Below are 11705 nucleotides of genomic sequence, written 5' to 3' on the forward strand. Positions count from 1 at the left end.
TTTAAAACAATAAATCAACGTAAGCTCCGACAAAATTACAAGTTATGGTTCTGTTTGATTAAATAAGTATAGACAGTGTATTTAAAAAAAATATTTCGTTCAATGTATTTTTTGATTTAATTTGGTAACAAAGTTTATAGCTGAAATATATCAGGATAGAAATAAAGCGAGAGAATGCAGTCATAACAGATGGCAGTTACACAAGTAGTCGTAACATAACGTACAGATTATGTTTGATGTGATAGCTTGTGATATTTTCGTCCGCTTCTCGTCCCATGTTCCGACACTTGTTTGTTTCCACACGGCTACTATGGGTGTAACCGTTTTATTTTTATCCTGTCTCGGTATCTCATTAATGAACTTACTATGTTTCTTCCCAAGTAAATTAAGCGTTCGTTTGTTTTTAACTTCCATAATAAATTGTATGGGGATTTTTTATTGAACTATTTAATTAGTATTGTTGTCATTATATTTATTTTTAAACGCTTAATTGTTAATTCAATTAGAATTTGAAACTATTAGTTGTCATCTATTAGGGTTTAAAAAACCTAAAGGAATATCTTCATTTACAAATGACATATGTATAGCGGAGCTGGGTGACTACGAGCCTCGTCGACACGGGCCCGGGTACGTTTCTGAGTTCCGTCTACTATCGCATCAGACTCCTGAGCTGGAGGCCAGGGCGGTTGAGATTCATCGGACTCTTACGTGAGTATACTATATCTCTATATAAGTAGGTATGTACATTTCAATAGGCATATCACCTACACAAATACGTGTTCATTAGACCAAGTAGACATGATCATATTAGAAATTCATAAGGAAAAGATTTTTCCTTTTAAAACCAACATTATTTCTACTTTAATATGTGGAATTAGAACTGTAGTAATAAAATAATATCTTTAACATTATACCAGAAGAAACTGTTTAATTTTAATAAAATATACATTGAGTTCATCTTCTTTATAAGAAAATCAAGAAATGAGGAATTTGCGATGCAATTTAATAGCACTAAAAGTCAGACTCGGCTTCGCAAGCGAAACGTCGCCACCTTTCCCGTTTAATTGAATGAATTTTTCAGTATGCAAAGATGCGGACCGCGGGAGAGCGGCAAAGACGCAATTACATGCAAATTACGTGTACCTAGGTGTTTACTGGCGTCCGGCTAGCTCGCACCTGATTGCTCATTGTTGTCTACAATTACGCGATAAACGAATTACTTATTGACTCAGCACCACACAGCAAAGCGTTACAGAACACTTGAAAAAATCGGTCGTTTGGAATTTCTACCTACTCTCTCCGTTATAGGCTTACATTTAAATATTTTACGTGTATGTTTTATTCATGTTTGACAATTTATCTAACAAAGTAACGACATGATTTATACCAATATTGTTCCATTTCAGGGGAATCTCTCCAGCGCAAGCCGAGCTCAGTTACTTAGACAAAGTGAAATGGCTGGACATGTACGGCGTTGACTTACATCCTGTATTGGTAAGCGAAACGAGAGAGGAGGGAGGTAGTGGCAAACAGAGAAGCAATATACATTGTTTAACTGCACAATATTTGAGAATTAACGGGGTCTATGACCTCCAATGTCACATAAGTCAACAATGTCAAAGAATGCTTCGGGCGCCAAGTTCAAGTGAATTATGTTTAACAATTGTCTAACAGATAATATTTCCTTAATGCAGGGCGAAGACAGCGTGGAGTACTTTCTGGGCCTGGCGCCAAGTGGCCTGTTGCTTTTACGCGGCAAGCATACGGTCGCTAACTATTATTGGCCGCGCGTCTCTAAACTGTACTACCGAGGACGATACTTCATGCTGCGCGTCGCTGACAAAAATGTAACGTATTTTATAGCTACATTTTCATAATTTATTACCATGTTTTCATACGTGTAAGGGAATAATAAAGAAGTATCTGACTTCTTCATTAACAACATTAATTTCAAACGAAGTCCTATTTATAATATTACCTTCTTATTGCTAAATGCAAAGTTGTGACAAAACTGGCTAAAAAAGCATCACATCAAAGCATTCTTAACCTTAGAGTTGTCAAAGAGAACAAACACAATACAGCACGAGACTTGACCTGGTTCCATGTTCAAATCGCAGGTTCGGATTGCGTAGAGTTTTGTATGGTGTAAGATTGAGTCCATCTTATGCCGACTTCTTGAAAGACATTCGCAGGCAGGCAATTACAGATAAGTCTGGGGAACTAAGAGTCGTATTTACTGTGCGGTGTCTGTGCTCCGATAAGACGCTACACCGAGCCGCCGCCGCCGCCCGCTTCGCGACTTTATCTCGACGTATTTTACAGACTTCAAAATATTCTCAAACCACAGTACAGTGGCACATAAACTTGAGTGATAAATGAATTCCGAGCTTTTCCTTATTCCGAATGTTTTACGGCTCCTTTATGTGGGGTTTTATTATTTTATTTCAACCATTTTAAATTAGAAGTGTTGAGACACGTAAGAAGGAAATATGTTTCAATACTTTAAACATTTGTCTTAGAATTATATTGGTTTGACTGTTTTTATAAAATGAATAATAAATCCATCCGATTGTAAGTAGTATAATACGTGATTTTTTAATACTTTTCATAGAGGCAGTGAAGAAAATAAAATTACTGGTATGTTACAATTCCCGTTCTTTAATAAATCTTTAATTTCAGAATGAAACCTTAACATACGGCTTCGAGTCGCCGACGCGAGCGGCGTGCCGGCATCTTTGGCGATGCTGCTCCGACCACCACGCGTTCTTCCGTCTGCAGCAGACGTCTCCTGCATCCGCAGACATGTTCGCACTTGGATCACGGTTAAGAAACAGGTAAACTGTGAAATGGCAGTGTGCGGATTTCCATTTGCCGTGGTAGTCACATTTCTGTAATTAATTCTACATTCATACATCTTGACATGTGTGTTCTTTTTTGTGCTTTAAAAATAAAACGGGTAGTTACATGAAAAGGTATATTTTATCAGATGCCACCGAGTCTATTTATTATTCTAAAAAATGTATCGTGTGTTTCAAAGTTGAATTTTAAGTATAATTTAAAATAAATATCTCAATATTATTTGGAAATTCACTTTGTAATAAAAATCGATATGATAAGTTGATAACTTAAAAAGGATGAATAAGTAAAGGCCCTTGAGCTGAAAATAAGAGGGTGCAAGTTCGTTTCATCTCGCACCCTTGTGGAATGCAAATTTTAAGTGGATCTATGTGAAGTCTAACTTTACTATATCAAGGTGTTCTATGTTGGTAGTACCTATGGTACTAGTATAGTATAATGTTAATCACTTTTGTGTTTACTCCTGTCCCCCTGAACTGCCTGTTAAATATCTCTCATAGCGATAACACCGACCTTGCTCACAATTAAAGCGGGCGGACACCTGTGACCAAACTATCGCATAACTTTTATGCGATTGTCGATTGTTTCGCAACCCATTTAGCAGTTACGCTCACACGCTCTTACGTTTTAAATCTTGGCATTAGTCAATTGTTTGTAATTGTTAAATGTTGTTATCTCTCTATCATAAAACCTTTATGAATGTATTTATTTTAGTACTAACTGTATCCCCCAAGTTTGTATTTGATGATAATGTCCGTAACTTAATCCGTCAATGGAAAACTTTTTTTTATCTTCAAGAGTGTGATAAGAGGTAACTGGCATGTCCGAATTTACGAGTAGGTTTGCATTCAGTCAATGTAATAATAAATTATTACTCAACAATTACACATTGAGTCACGTCTTGTAATCCTCACAGACGGTGTGTTAGGGTATTTTACACCATACGAGTGAACCCTTATTGTATTAAATCTTACTTGTGCTTGGCTTACCGCACCTAAGCTATGATTTATTTGCCACAATATATTAGTTTGACTACGCTAGGTAATTCTCGGCCATGTAATAATTTGAAGTGATTCATTACAAATCTTGAGTTACGAGTTATGCGGTATTCTTGAACGTCTAAGGAAATTTGAACAACGTTGTTTATTGACGCTACAGAAACTGTTTTGACATTTATAAAGATTTATTATTGTTTAAGTTTCTTTGAATACCTGGTACTCTGTCACTGATCTTTGTCATTTTTAACTAATGTTAATCTTTAATTTATTTTTTTGAATAACATTTTCAGTAACTTAACATAGTAGGTAACTATCATTCTTTTGCTTTTTTAAACAGTGACAAAAATTATAAAGTGATATGTTTTTAGATGTATTTACTTTGAAAAATTATTTTTTGTTACTAAATACAGACGGATTAACGATATTACGTAAATATTCTTCATGTATAAATATATAAATCATAATTTCTGAAGATCATAAAATTTTGCGCCTTATAAAAATGTAATAGCAATTCTGTTGTAACGTTATTTTTATGTGGATATAATTTTATATTTCTTGTAGGCAGTTACTAAAGATTATATAAACACAAGCTGAAGCCTCTAAGTAACAAAGGCTATCTTTACTTTTTTATGAGTAGCTTCCAACACGAAATGGCAAAGACTGTATATATTTATTGTGAGTTAATTTTCAAATCTACAATACACCAATAACCTTATATTTGAAAGTGTTAAATGAGATATCAAGCGAAGATTATGTTAGTATTAATCCCTTTGCTACAACGCGTCATTGCCAGTAATTGATGTTTGATCTTAAGCCGATCTAACATTAGTCTGATGGTACTTGCAACTTACGCTCGCTTTGACTTAAGTCATCTTGAAATAAATTAGTTTTAATAACAATGGATAATTTTCTTATTCAACGTTGAACCTACAATTCCCATATGCAAGTGGAATTTCTTATCTTTATAAGTGTCTAATTCTAAAATTCGATTTTTCATTTTTTCTTACAAAGACAGTTAGTATAATATATGGTAACATGGTTCTTCTGTTTGTGTTAGAAAATTAAATTAATAAATATAACGTGTACATTTGTAACGCGTAATATTTAATTACGACAGCGGCAAAGGCGCGCGACCCCGGCCGCCGCCCGCCTTCACGAGGACTCCGTCGCGGCGCATTTCGCGGCCCCCCTCGGCTTATTCCTCCTTACTCGATGGTAAATATTATTACATTATGTAATTGTCGAGATATACAGACAGACTAATTAATTCTAACATCGTTTGCTCGCAGTGCCAAAGCTAGAAGACTTGAGAATAAAAGACTGCCCCCCTGAAGTGAAACAACCTACGTCAGTAAACCGTCCTAATTCGTAAGTCGTCTTTCATTACTATTACAAAAGCAACCAGACCAAAGGTGACATCGAGAACTACCATCCGATCGATTTCAATTTGGTACTTGTTATTACATAAATGCTTACAATTTTAACTCCTAATTTTTGTACTCAAAGATCTATTTAGTCATTAAATATTTTCGTAACGCAGGATTAGCGGCGAGGGTTTAGGGTACGAGGTGACGTGCGCGGGCGGTGGTGGGGGAGGCGGGTCTCCTCGTTCCACACGGTCTGCGCCCGCGCGGCGCGGTCTGTACGCCGTCTCGCCTAGCGCCACACGGCCACCGCCCGCCCCGAGACATCGCTCAGCTTCCGTCGACTCGCAGAGCTCCAACGACTCCAGATCGAATCGCAAGTCAGTACTCATATACATCGCAACAAAAACTTTAACCAAGATTGCTGCTTCAGCAATAGCAGTAGGTGCTATTTTGGCCCTCTCGGGGGGACAAAAAAAACAACAACCTTATCAAATATTCGAGTCACCGGTGGTTTCATGGGCAACTCTTCAAATCACAAGTACTATTTGACGCAAGGTAGAGTTAGCCGTTGGAGATAATGATGATCTAATATCGATCATAAATCAGTCGGGAAAATAACTATAGTCATTGCTCAACACGAATAAATAAAAATAACTTAGATTCGAAATGGGAAAAAATCCAAGGACTGCAGAAATCCGAAATTCAATCGCAGCTCTGTTTATCGTGAATAAGTAATGGAAATTGAAGTGAATATGTAAGACGGCAGCGTAAGGTCGTGTTACTGTGCACTGCAGACGGCGCGGAGGCCGGAGATGTCGCGTATCGTGTAATAAATACGACGCTTACGAGCTAAGACGCGCTCTTGAAGAAAGCTCCCGAGAACCGTCGCCTACGCGCCCTCTAATCCACCTTTTCTTTGCCTCCACTCAGTTGTAAATTTATAATGATCCATATTAACTATTGACTTGACTTTTTGAATTATATAACGACTGCGTTATTCTAACGCATAATTTTATTATGATGTATCAAATTGTTTGAATTTATTTTCTTTAGTGGTAATGTAGAAAAAAAATAAGTAGATCACGTTCGCTTTACCAGACCAAGGATGTATCTGATGGATTTTTGCGGTTTCGTAATCGGATTGTGCCAGATAAAAAGTGTTTGACAGGAAACAACAAACCACACCTATTTTAACAACATCGTTTATATAGGAGTCCACTTATCTTATTCTGTGAACCTTAACCTGTTTGTGTCTGTATTTGTATCTGCAAGTGATAGAAAATCAAAAATGAGACGTAAAAGACTGAAGAAGATTTATATCCGAGTAGCTTCGGCTTTGTTAAAATCAGATAATATTAACCTAGATATTAGTATAGTATCGTATAGTTTTATGGTATAATGTGCAGACACCGGCACCGGTCGCGGCGGCAACAATCGGACGCAGAGAGCGAGCTCTCACGGGGCTCGGGTCGCTCCGGCCGCTCTGGACGTCGACATCGTCGGCACCGCTCGCGACACAAGCATGACTCCGGCTCCGAGAGGGACGACTCACAACCCGACACCAAGTTTGTACTTCCTCAATTACAATTTTTAATACACGAACTTTTTACTAGCCTTTTTATGTATGGTATAAAAAGGCTTTTACAAAAAGTGTTACATCCGATAAAAATACTGCAATGTTATAATCGTAAAAAGTAAAGAGATGTCGATTCCATTCTATATACAAGTTCCTGGAATATGAAATAATATTTTGTATTCAATTTCTCTACTAAGTAATCATTTTTGTTACAGAGAATATGAGTTAGTAGATTCAGAATCTCAATGGAAAGAAGTATTGCGACAAACAAATGCCGGCAGCGGCGTACAAGTAAGTGACCACCTATATCTGATATAAAAAAAAAAAAACATTATCATGTATGATTATTCCAAAGCACCTCTGGACCATCCAAAACCATAGATGTTATTATTTCTTTTGTTTTTAGGTTGCGAGTGTCCGAAGGTCACAATTAGAACCCGAAACTGGTACTCACCGTTCATCTCACAGGCCTCGTAGACATAGAAAACATCGGTAATGCTCGTTCAAATAGCATTTATAAAAATTAAAAAAAAATTATTATCATATTCTTTATTTTAGGTCAAGATCAGGTTCACCTAATGAGAAGAAATGGCTGCCTACAGAACTGAAACAACATTTAGAATTCACTTTAGTGGATACAGCGGGGATGACGGAGGAACAATTGAAAGAGATCCCGTACACGGTGGTGCAAACGAGTCACGCGCGTCAGACTAAGCTCCGGACATCGTCGAAACATCGACAGTAAGATTTTAAAATCAGTTTTCGTTTATTTCCTCTGTACTTTCTATTTTAAAAAAAAATATCATTTATGTTGTTATGTAAACATAATTTAAAATCTTTGTAAAAATTCGAAGTGTTCTTAAAAAAATAATGTAAAGTTAATTAACAAATGCGAGTCCGATATTTTAAAAGATTTTGATTTAATTTATTTCTACAGGGGCGAACCCGGCTCGTTGTCGAGGAGGGAGAAAAACTCAGGCTCTCTTGTAAAAAGTAACCAAGACATTCACAACCAAGGGTCGTTAAGGTCAAGTTCTAGTACTTTGAGTACGCACAGAAATAATGACAAACATGGAAGGTTTGTTTATGTTTATTTCACAATTAGCTGCTAAAGCATTTTTAAGATTTCCTTTTATTTATAAACTGCTTCTCTAATGTCACATCATAATTAATTTGAATTACCGCGAGCCACCGTGCTGTTATAACTTGACGCAAAGGGAAAATAATGTGGATTTTTCTATGTTATTAAATTAATTTCTTCCCTGAAAAAGATTTACACTAATTTAATTAATTTGCCCATATTGTTGATGAATTTCAATGACAGTAGCTTTCGTTACAGACGGGCTTATTCAGGTTACGAAGAACAACTGACCCGGTCGGGCGATGATTTTCTAAATAACGGCTACAAGGGCCCGCCGACGCCGGGGGCTAACAACAACCCTTACAGCCCCGTCACAAACAGTAATAGTAATAGTTCCAGTGGGGAATTAATCTCTGGCAGCGCCCGCGTGTCACATGAACATACTGATTCAGGACTAGGAGCAGACCAGGACTACGCTTACTCTTCAGAAAGGTAAATGAACGTATTTAGTTAAAAATTCTGACTTTTCTAAATAATATAGTGTTTCAAAAGCTTTTGTTTCTTGAAGATTTTCAGAACATTGCCATTGAAATAAAGTAAACCGCGAAATGTATTTTTGTTTAAGTATACACCTAAGTATTTGGTCTTGTCAAATATACTTGTTGAGTAGAGTCGCATTTTCATATGCGTCGTTATGCTAAGGTTTAAGAAGCTCATTAAAACTCAACACTGAGTACTGAGCACTCTTCTTGGATCTCAAGCTTATTCCAAAAAAGACGAGTATTCATATATTTTAGTTTTCATGTCTACGACCTCAGTAAATTAAAACAACTTAATGAAATAATTATAATAATTGGAAATGAGGTACCAGACGCTTTATAGAATGAAAGCTATTGGGAAAAGCTTAAGTTAACCGTAGAAGATTTCACATGCATTGTTACTTGGTAGTTGTCTATTGCTTCCAATAATTAAAGGTTCTCCATTAAACTGTATCTTTAGGCATTATTTTGATGTAGGTCGAGCGACAGCGCGAAATGCGGCGCCGGGGGCTCTGGTGGCACAGTGCCAGTGAGTAGGCAGTGGACGCTGGGTGCGGGCGCGGGGTGTGCGGGGTACGCGGGGCGCGCGGGGGCGGGCGCGGGCGCGGGGATGGCGCGCCGGCCGCCCGCCGCGCCTCGCACGCGCATGTCCGCCTCGGGCTCGCAGCGCTCGCTGCTGTCGGTGGCTAGCGACAGCGCCACCTCTCGGCGCGCGCGCGACCTCTCGCAGCGCTACCCTCACCCCGCAGACAGTGGCTTTTCTCTCTTCGTGAGTGGGCGCTTCGCTTTCTAACAGTCTTCCGCCGTCTGACGACCCCATTCAAATATTCGAATCTAGGTAGTGATAATCTTATGATACCCTGATCACAAATAAATGCACATTTAAATAAATATAGTCTATATCAGGTAAAATGTACGAAACATGTAAATATCTTAATTCATACTTCGTTTCTTTATCATAATTTCCTTTCTAAAAGCACATAAATTTATTTTGTTTTCACTTGTGATTATGAAGCATAACTACTATCAAAACTCGATACAAAACAATTGTATAGAGGCATATTGTTTAGTATGAAAGCAGTGCGTCGCGGGGGTCGTCAGTATAACTCGCAGCTCCTGTTTCCGGGCGCTACATCATAGCCTACATGTTAACAGTGTAAATACAGGCCGCTGGACACAATCATACATCAGTGAACATACAAAATGTACTATTATTTTCATTGGTCTTTGTTTGATTTTATACAAAACTCCAGAATAGACATAGTAAATAGAAAATGTTTACTGAAATTTATTGGGTTGTTACTGTTGCGTTTTGTATAATATCAAATGACGCATTTCGATACTTTGCATATCTTCAAAAAATTTCATATCGAGTCAAGAAAATACTTTCATCGAGTCATCAAGAAATATATTTTTTATAATGATAAATATCTTCTAAGCTATATAAAATATTGTAGGGTAGTCTAATTTACTGACGAACTTCTTTCAACTGTGGCAGCATCATTAGAACTCTGTTCTGCGAACAAAACTTTCACTGTAACTTATTTCAAACTATGCTTCGAGGGGCTTAAATTCCAGCATTACGAATGGCGAAGTGCTAAAGTATGAATAAAGTCCGGTTCGCAATAATTTTTCCATTACAAATTTTATTTAGAAAACTATTTTAGTACTTTACTATTTGCCTTTTCTGGGTTCGATTGATCTTAATTTCAGGCTTTATTAGTGTAGACGGTAGTTTGAATGGAATTTGAATTGGGATACGCAGAGACACGCTAGCAACAACAATGTAATGGTGGGCGAGAGCGGTTCGCTGGCGCGGCGGTACGCGCGGCCGTCACGGGAGTTGCGGGAGTTGCGGGAGGGGCGCGACTGCAACGCCAACATGCCGCGCACGCACGCCCGCCTCGCGCATCACGCGCACCACGCGCACCATGCGCACCATGCGCACGTGCGACACGACAACACTCTCGATATTATCTTAAAACCACTCATTGAGAGCACGCAGTAAGTAAGGCTCGAGAGCTCTACTGCCTTCCTTAAAAACCCACTCTCAAGCATTATCACTCTTCATTCTCACACTTTGAAAAGCGAATACTTTGTGATTCTAAACGAACAACATAACTATTTATAATCGTGACGTTCTTAAAAGAGACTACGTTTAAAAGATTTTGATATAACTTAAATTTTATTGTACACTCTAAAGTTTTTATTCTTCAGTAGTTGTTACAATTCTAATAAAATATTTCTGGGTCAGGACATAATCGAGTTTGTAAGTTAAACTTAAAAGTGATTATTATAAAAGTGTGACGCGGCGTGAATTTAAAGTGAGGCTCGAGCTTGAGAGGGGATTTTTAATAAGGCCTATGTGTCGTAGCGGAATGTTAGCTGCACGCCCGGGTTTGTCCGCCCGGCCCGGGAGCTCGCGGTCGCGGTAGCACGCTCCTTTATATGTTTGTTTGTCTCAATTAGTGCATGCGGGGACTGGGTAGACGTATTGGGAGAGCTTGTGGTGAAAATCTAACTAACTAACAAATTAACATTTTTTATAAATATGTATATTTTATATTATTTATATGATTTCGTGTTCAGTGATTAAAAATTATGTAATAATTTTGTGTTTTACTACTATTCCAGATTTATATTTTTATCTGATTTTATTGAATTTATATTTTTACGATACAGGCTTCAGAGCAATTAAAAACATCGGACGAATCTGCATCAGGAATGAAGGAAGCATCCACATCTGTGGACGCGGGGAAACAAGGGCCTGCAGAAATGAGTACTGAATTGTGATGGAAGTCAAATTTTTTGTACTAAATCATTTCTCAAAAAAAATAACTTATAAACTTAATTTTTACTGTTTTTTAAAACTTGCGAATAGTCCCAATTGTAATTTGCTAATGAAATTACCCGCTAATTACAACAATTCAAACCTTTCAAGTACTTCAATTGTTATTTTGAGGTTGTTATTGATATAAAAATGAGGTTATAGTTTTCCAAGTGTTTTCGGCTTTGACCTACATTGAGTACACATGTATTTTTTATTTTTATAATTATATAAATACATAAAGTTGGAACGTATAAAAATTATGTTCCAATTTACACATCGTACAAACAATTTATTTTCATGCCAATGAGTTAAGAATCGTTGCCGAGCAACTGTTTGTTAGCAGTTTTCTTTCATGTTATTAGAAATGATATTTTGGGAACGATGTTAAAATTATAATGAACTACCAAAACAGTATCAGATTTAAATGCCTATAACAAAAACGCGAAATGTAGTACGGG

The 11705-nt window shown here is 37.4% G+C and overlaps 1 protein-coding gene across 5 annotated transcripts in view; it reads left to right on the forward strand.

Moving 5' to 3' along the window:
- The window catches only part of LOC106100648 (band 4.1-like protein 4), a 47364-nt gene extending 36112 nt beyond the window's left edge, over positions 1–11252 (forward strand). Inside the window, exons 6-21 of one of the 5 annotated variants that reach the window (XM_013279592.1) lie at positions 588–708; positions 1407–1494; positions 1695–1847; positions 2680–2834; positions 4972–5069; positions 5144–5222; positions 5395–5598; positions 6628–6786; positions 7013–7088; positions 7204–7289; positions 7356–7538; positions 7735–7875; positions 8137–8370; positions 8895–9186; positions 10183–10421; positions 11100–11212. In XM_013279592.1, coding sequence (XP_013135046.1) covers positions 588–708; positions 1407–1494; positions 1695–1847; positions 2680–2834; positions 4972–5069; positions 5144–5222; positions 5395–5598; positions 6628–6786; positions 7013–7088; positions 7204–7289; positions 7356–7538; positions 7735–7875; positions 8137–8370; positions 8895–9186; positions 10183–10421; positions 11100–11115 — 2324 coding nt within the window. In that variant the 3' untranslated portion in view covers positions 11116–11212. Of the gene's footprint in view, positions 1–587; positions 709–1406; positions 1495–1694; positions 1848–2679; positions 2835–4971; positions 5070–5143; positions 5223–5394; positions 5599–6627; positions 6787–7012; positions 7089–7203; positions 7290–7355; positions 7539–7734; positions 7876–8136; positions 8371–8894; positions 9256–10182; positions 10422–11099 lie in introns of all 5 variants that reach the window. The other 4 variants (XM_013279595.1, XM_013279593.1, XM_013279594.1 and 1 more) reach the window with 4 other exon arrangements.
- Positions 11253–11705: the final 453 nt, after the last annotated feature.

This window comes from Papilio polytes, unplaced genomic scaffold, assembly GCF_000836215.1.
Source record: "Papilio polytes unplaced genomic scaffold, Ppol_1.0 DF824047.1, whole genome shotgun sequence".
NCBI classification, from domain to species: domain Eukaryota; kingdom Metazoa; phylum Arthropoda; class Insecta; order Lepidoptera; family Papilionidae; genus Papilio; species Papilio polytes.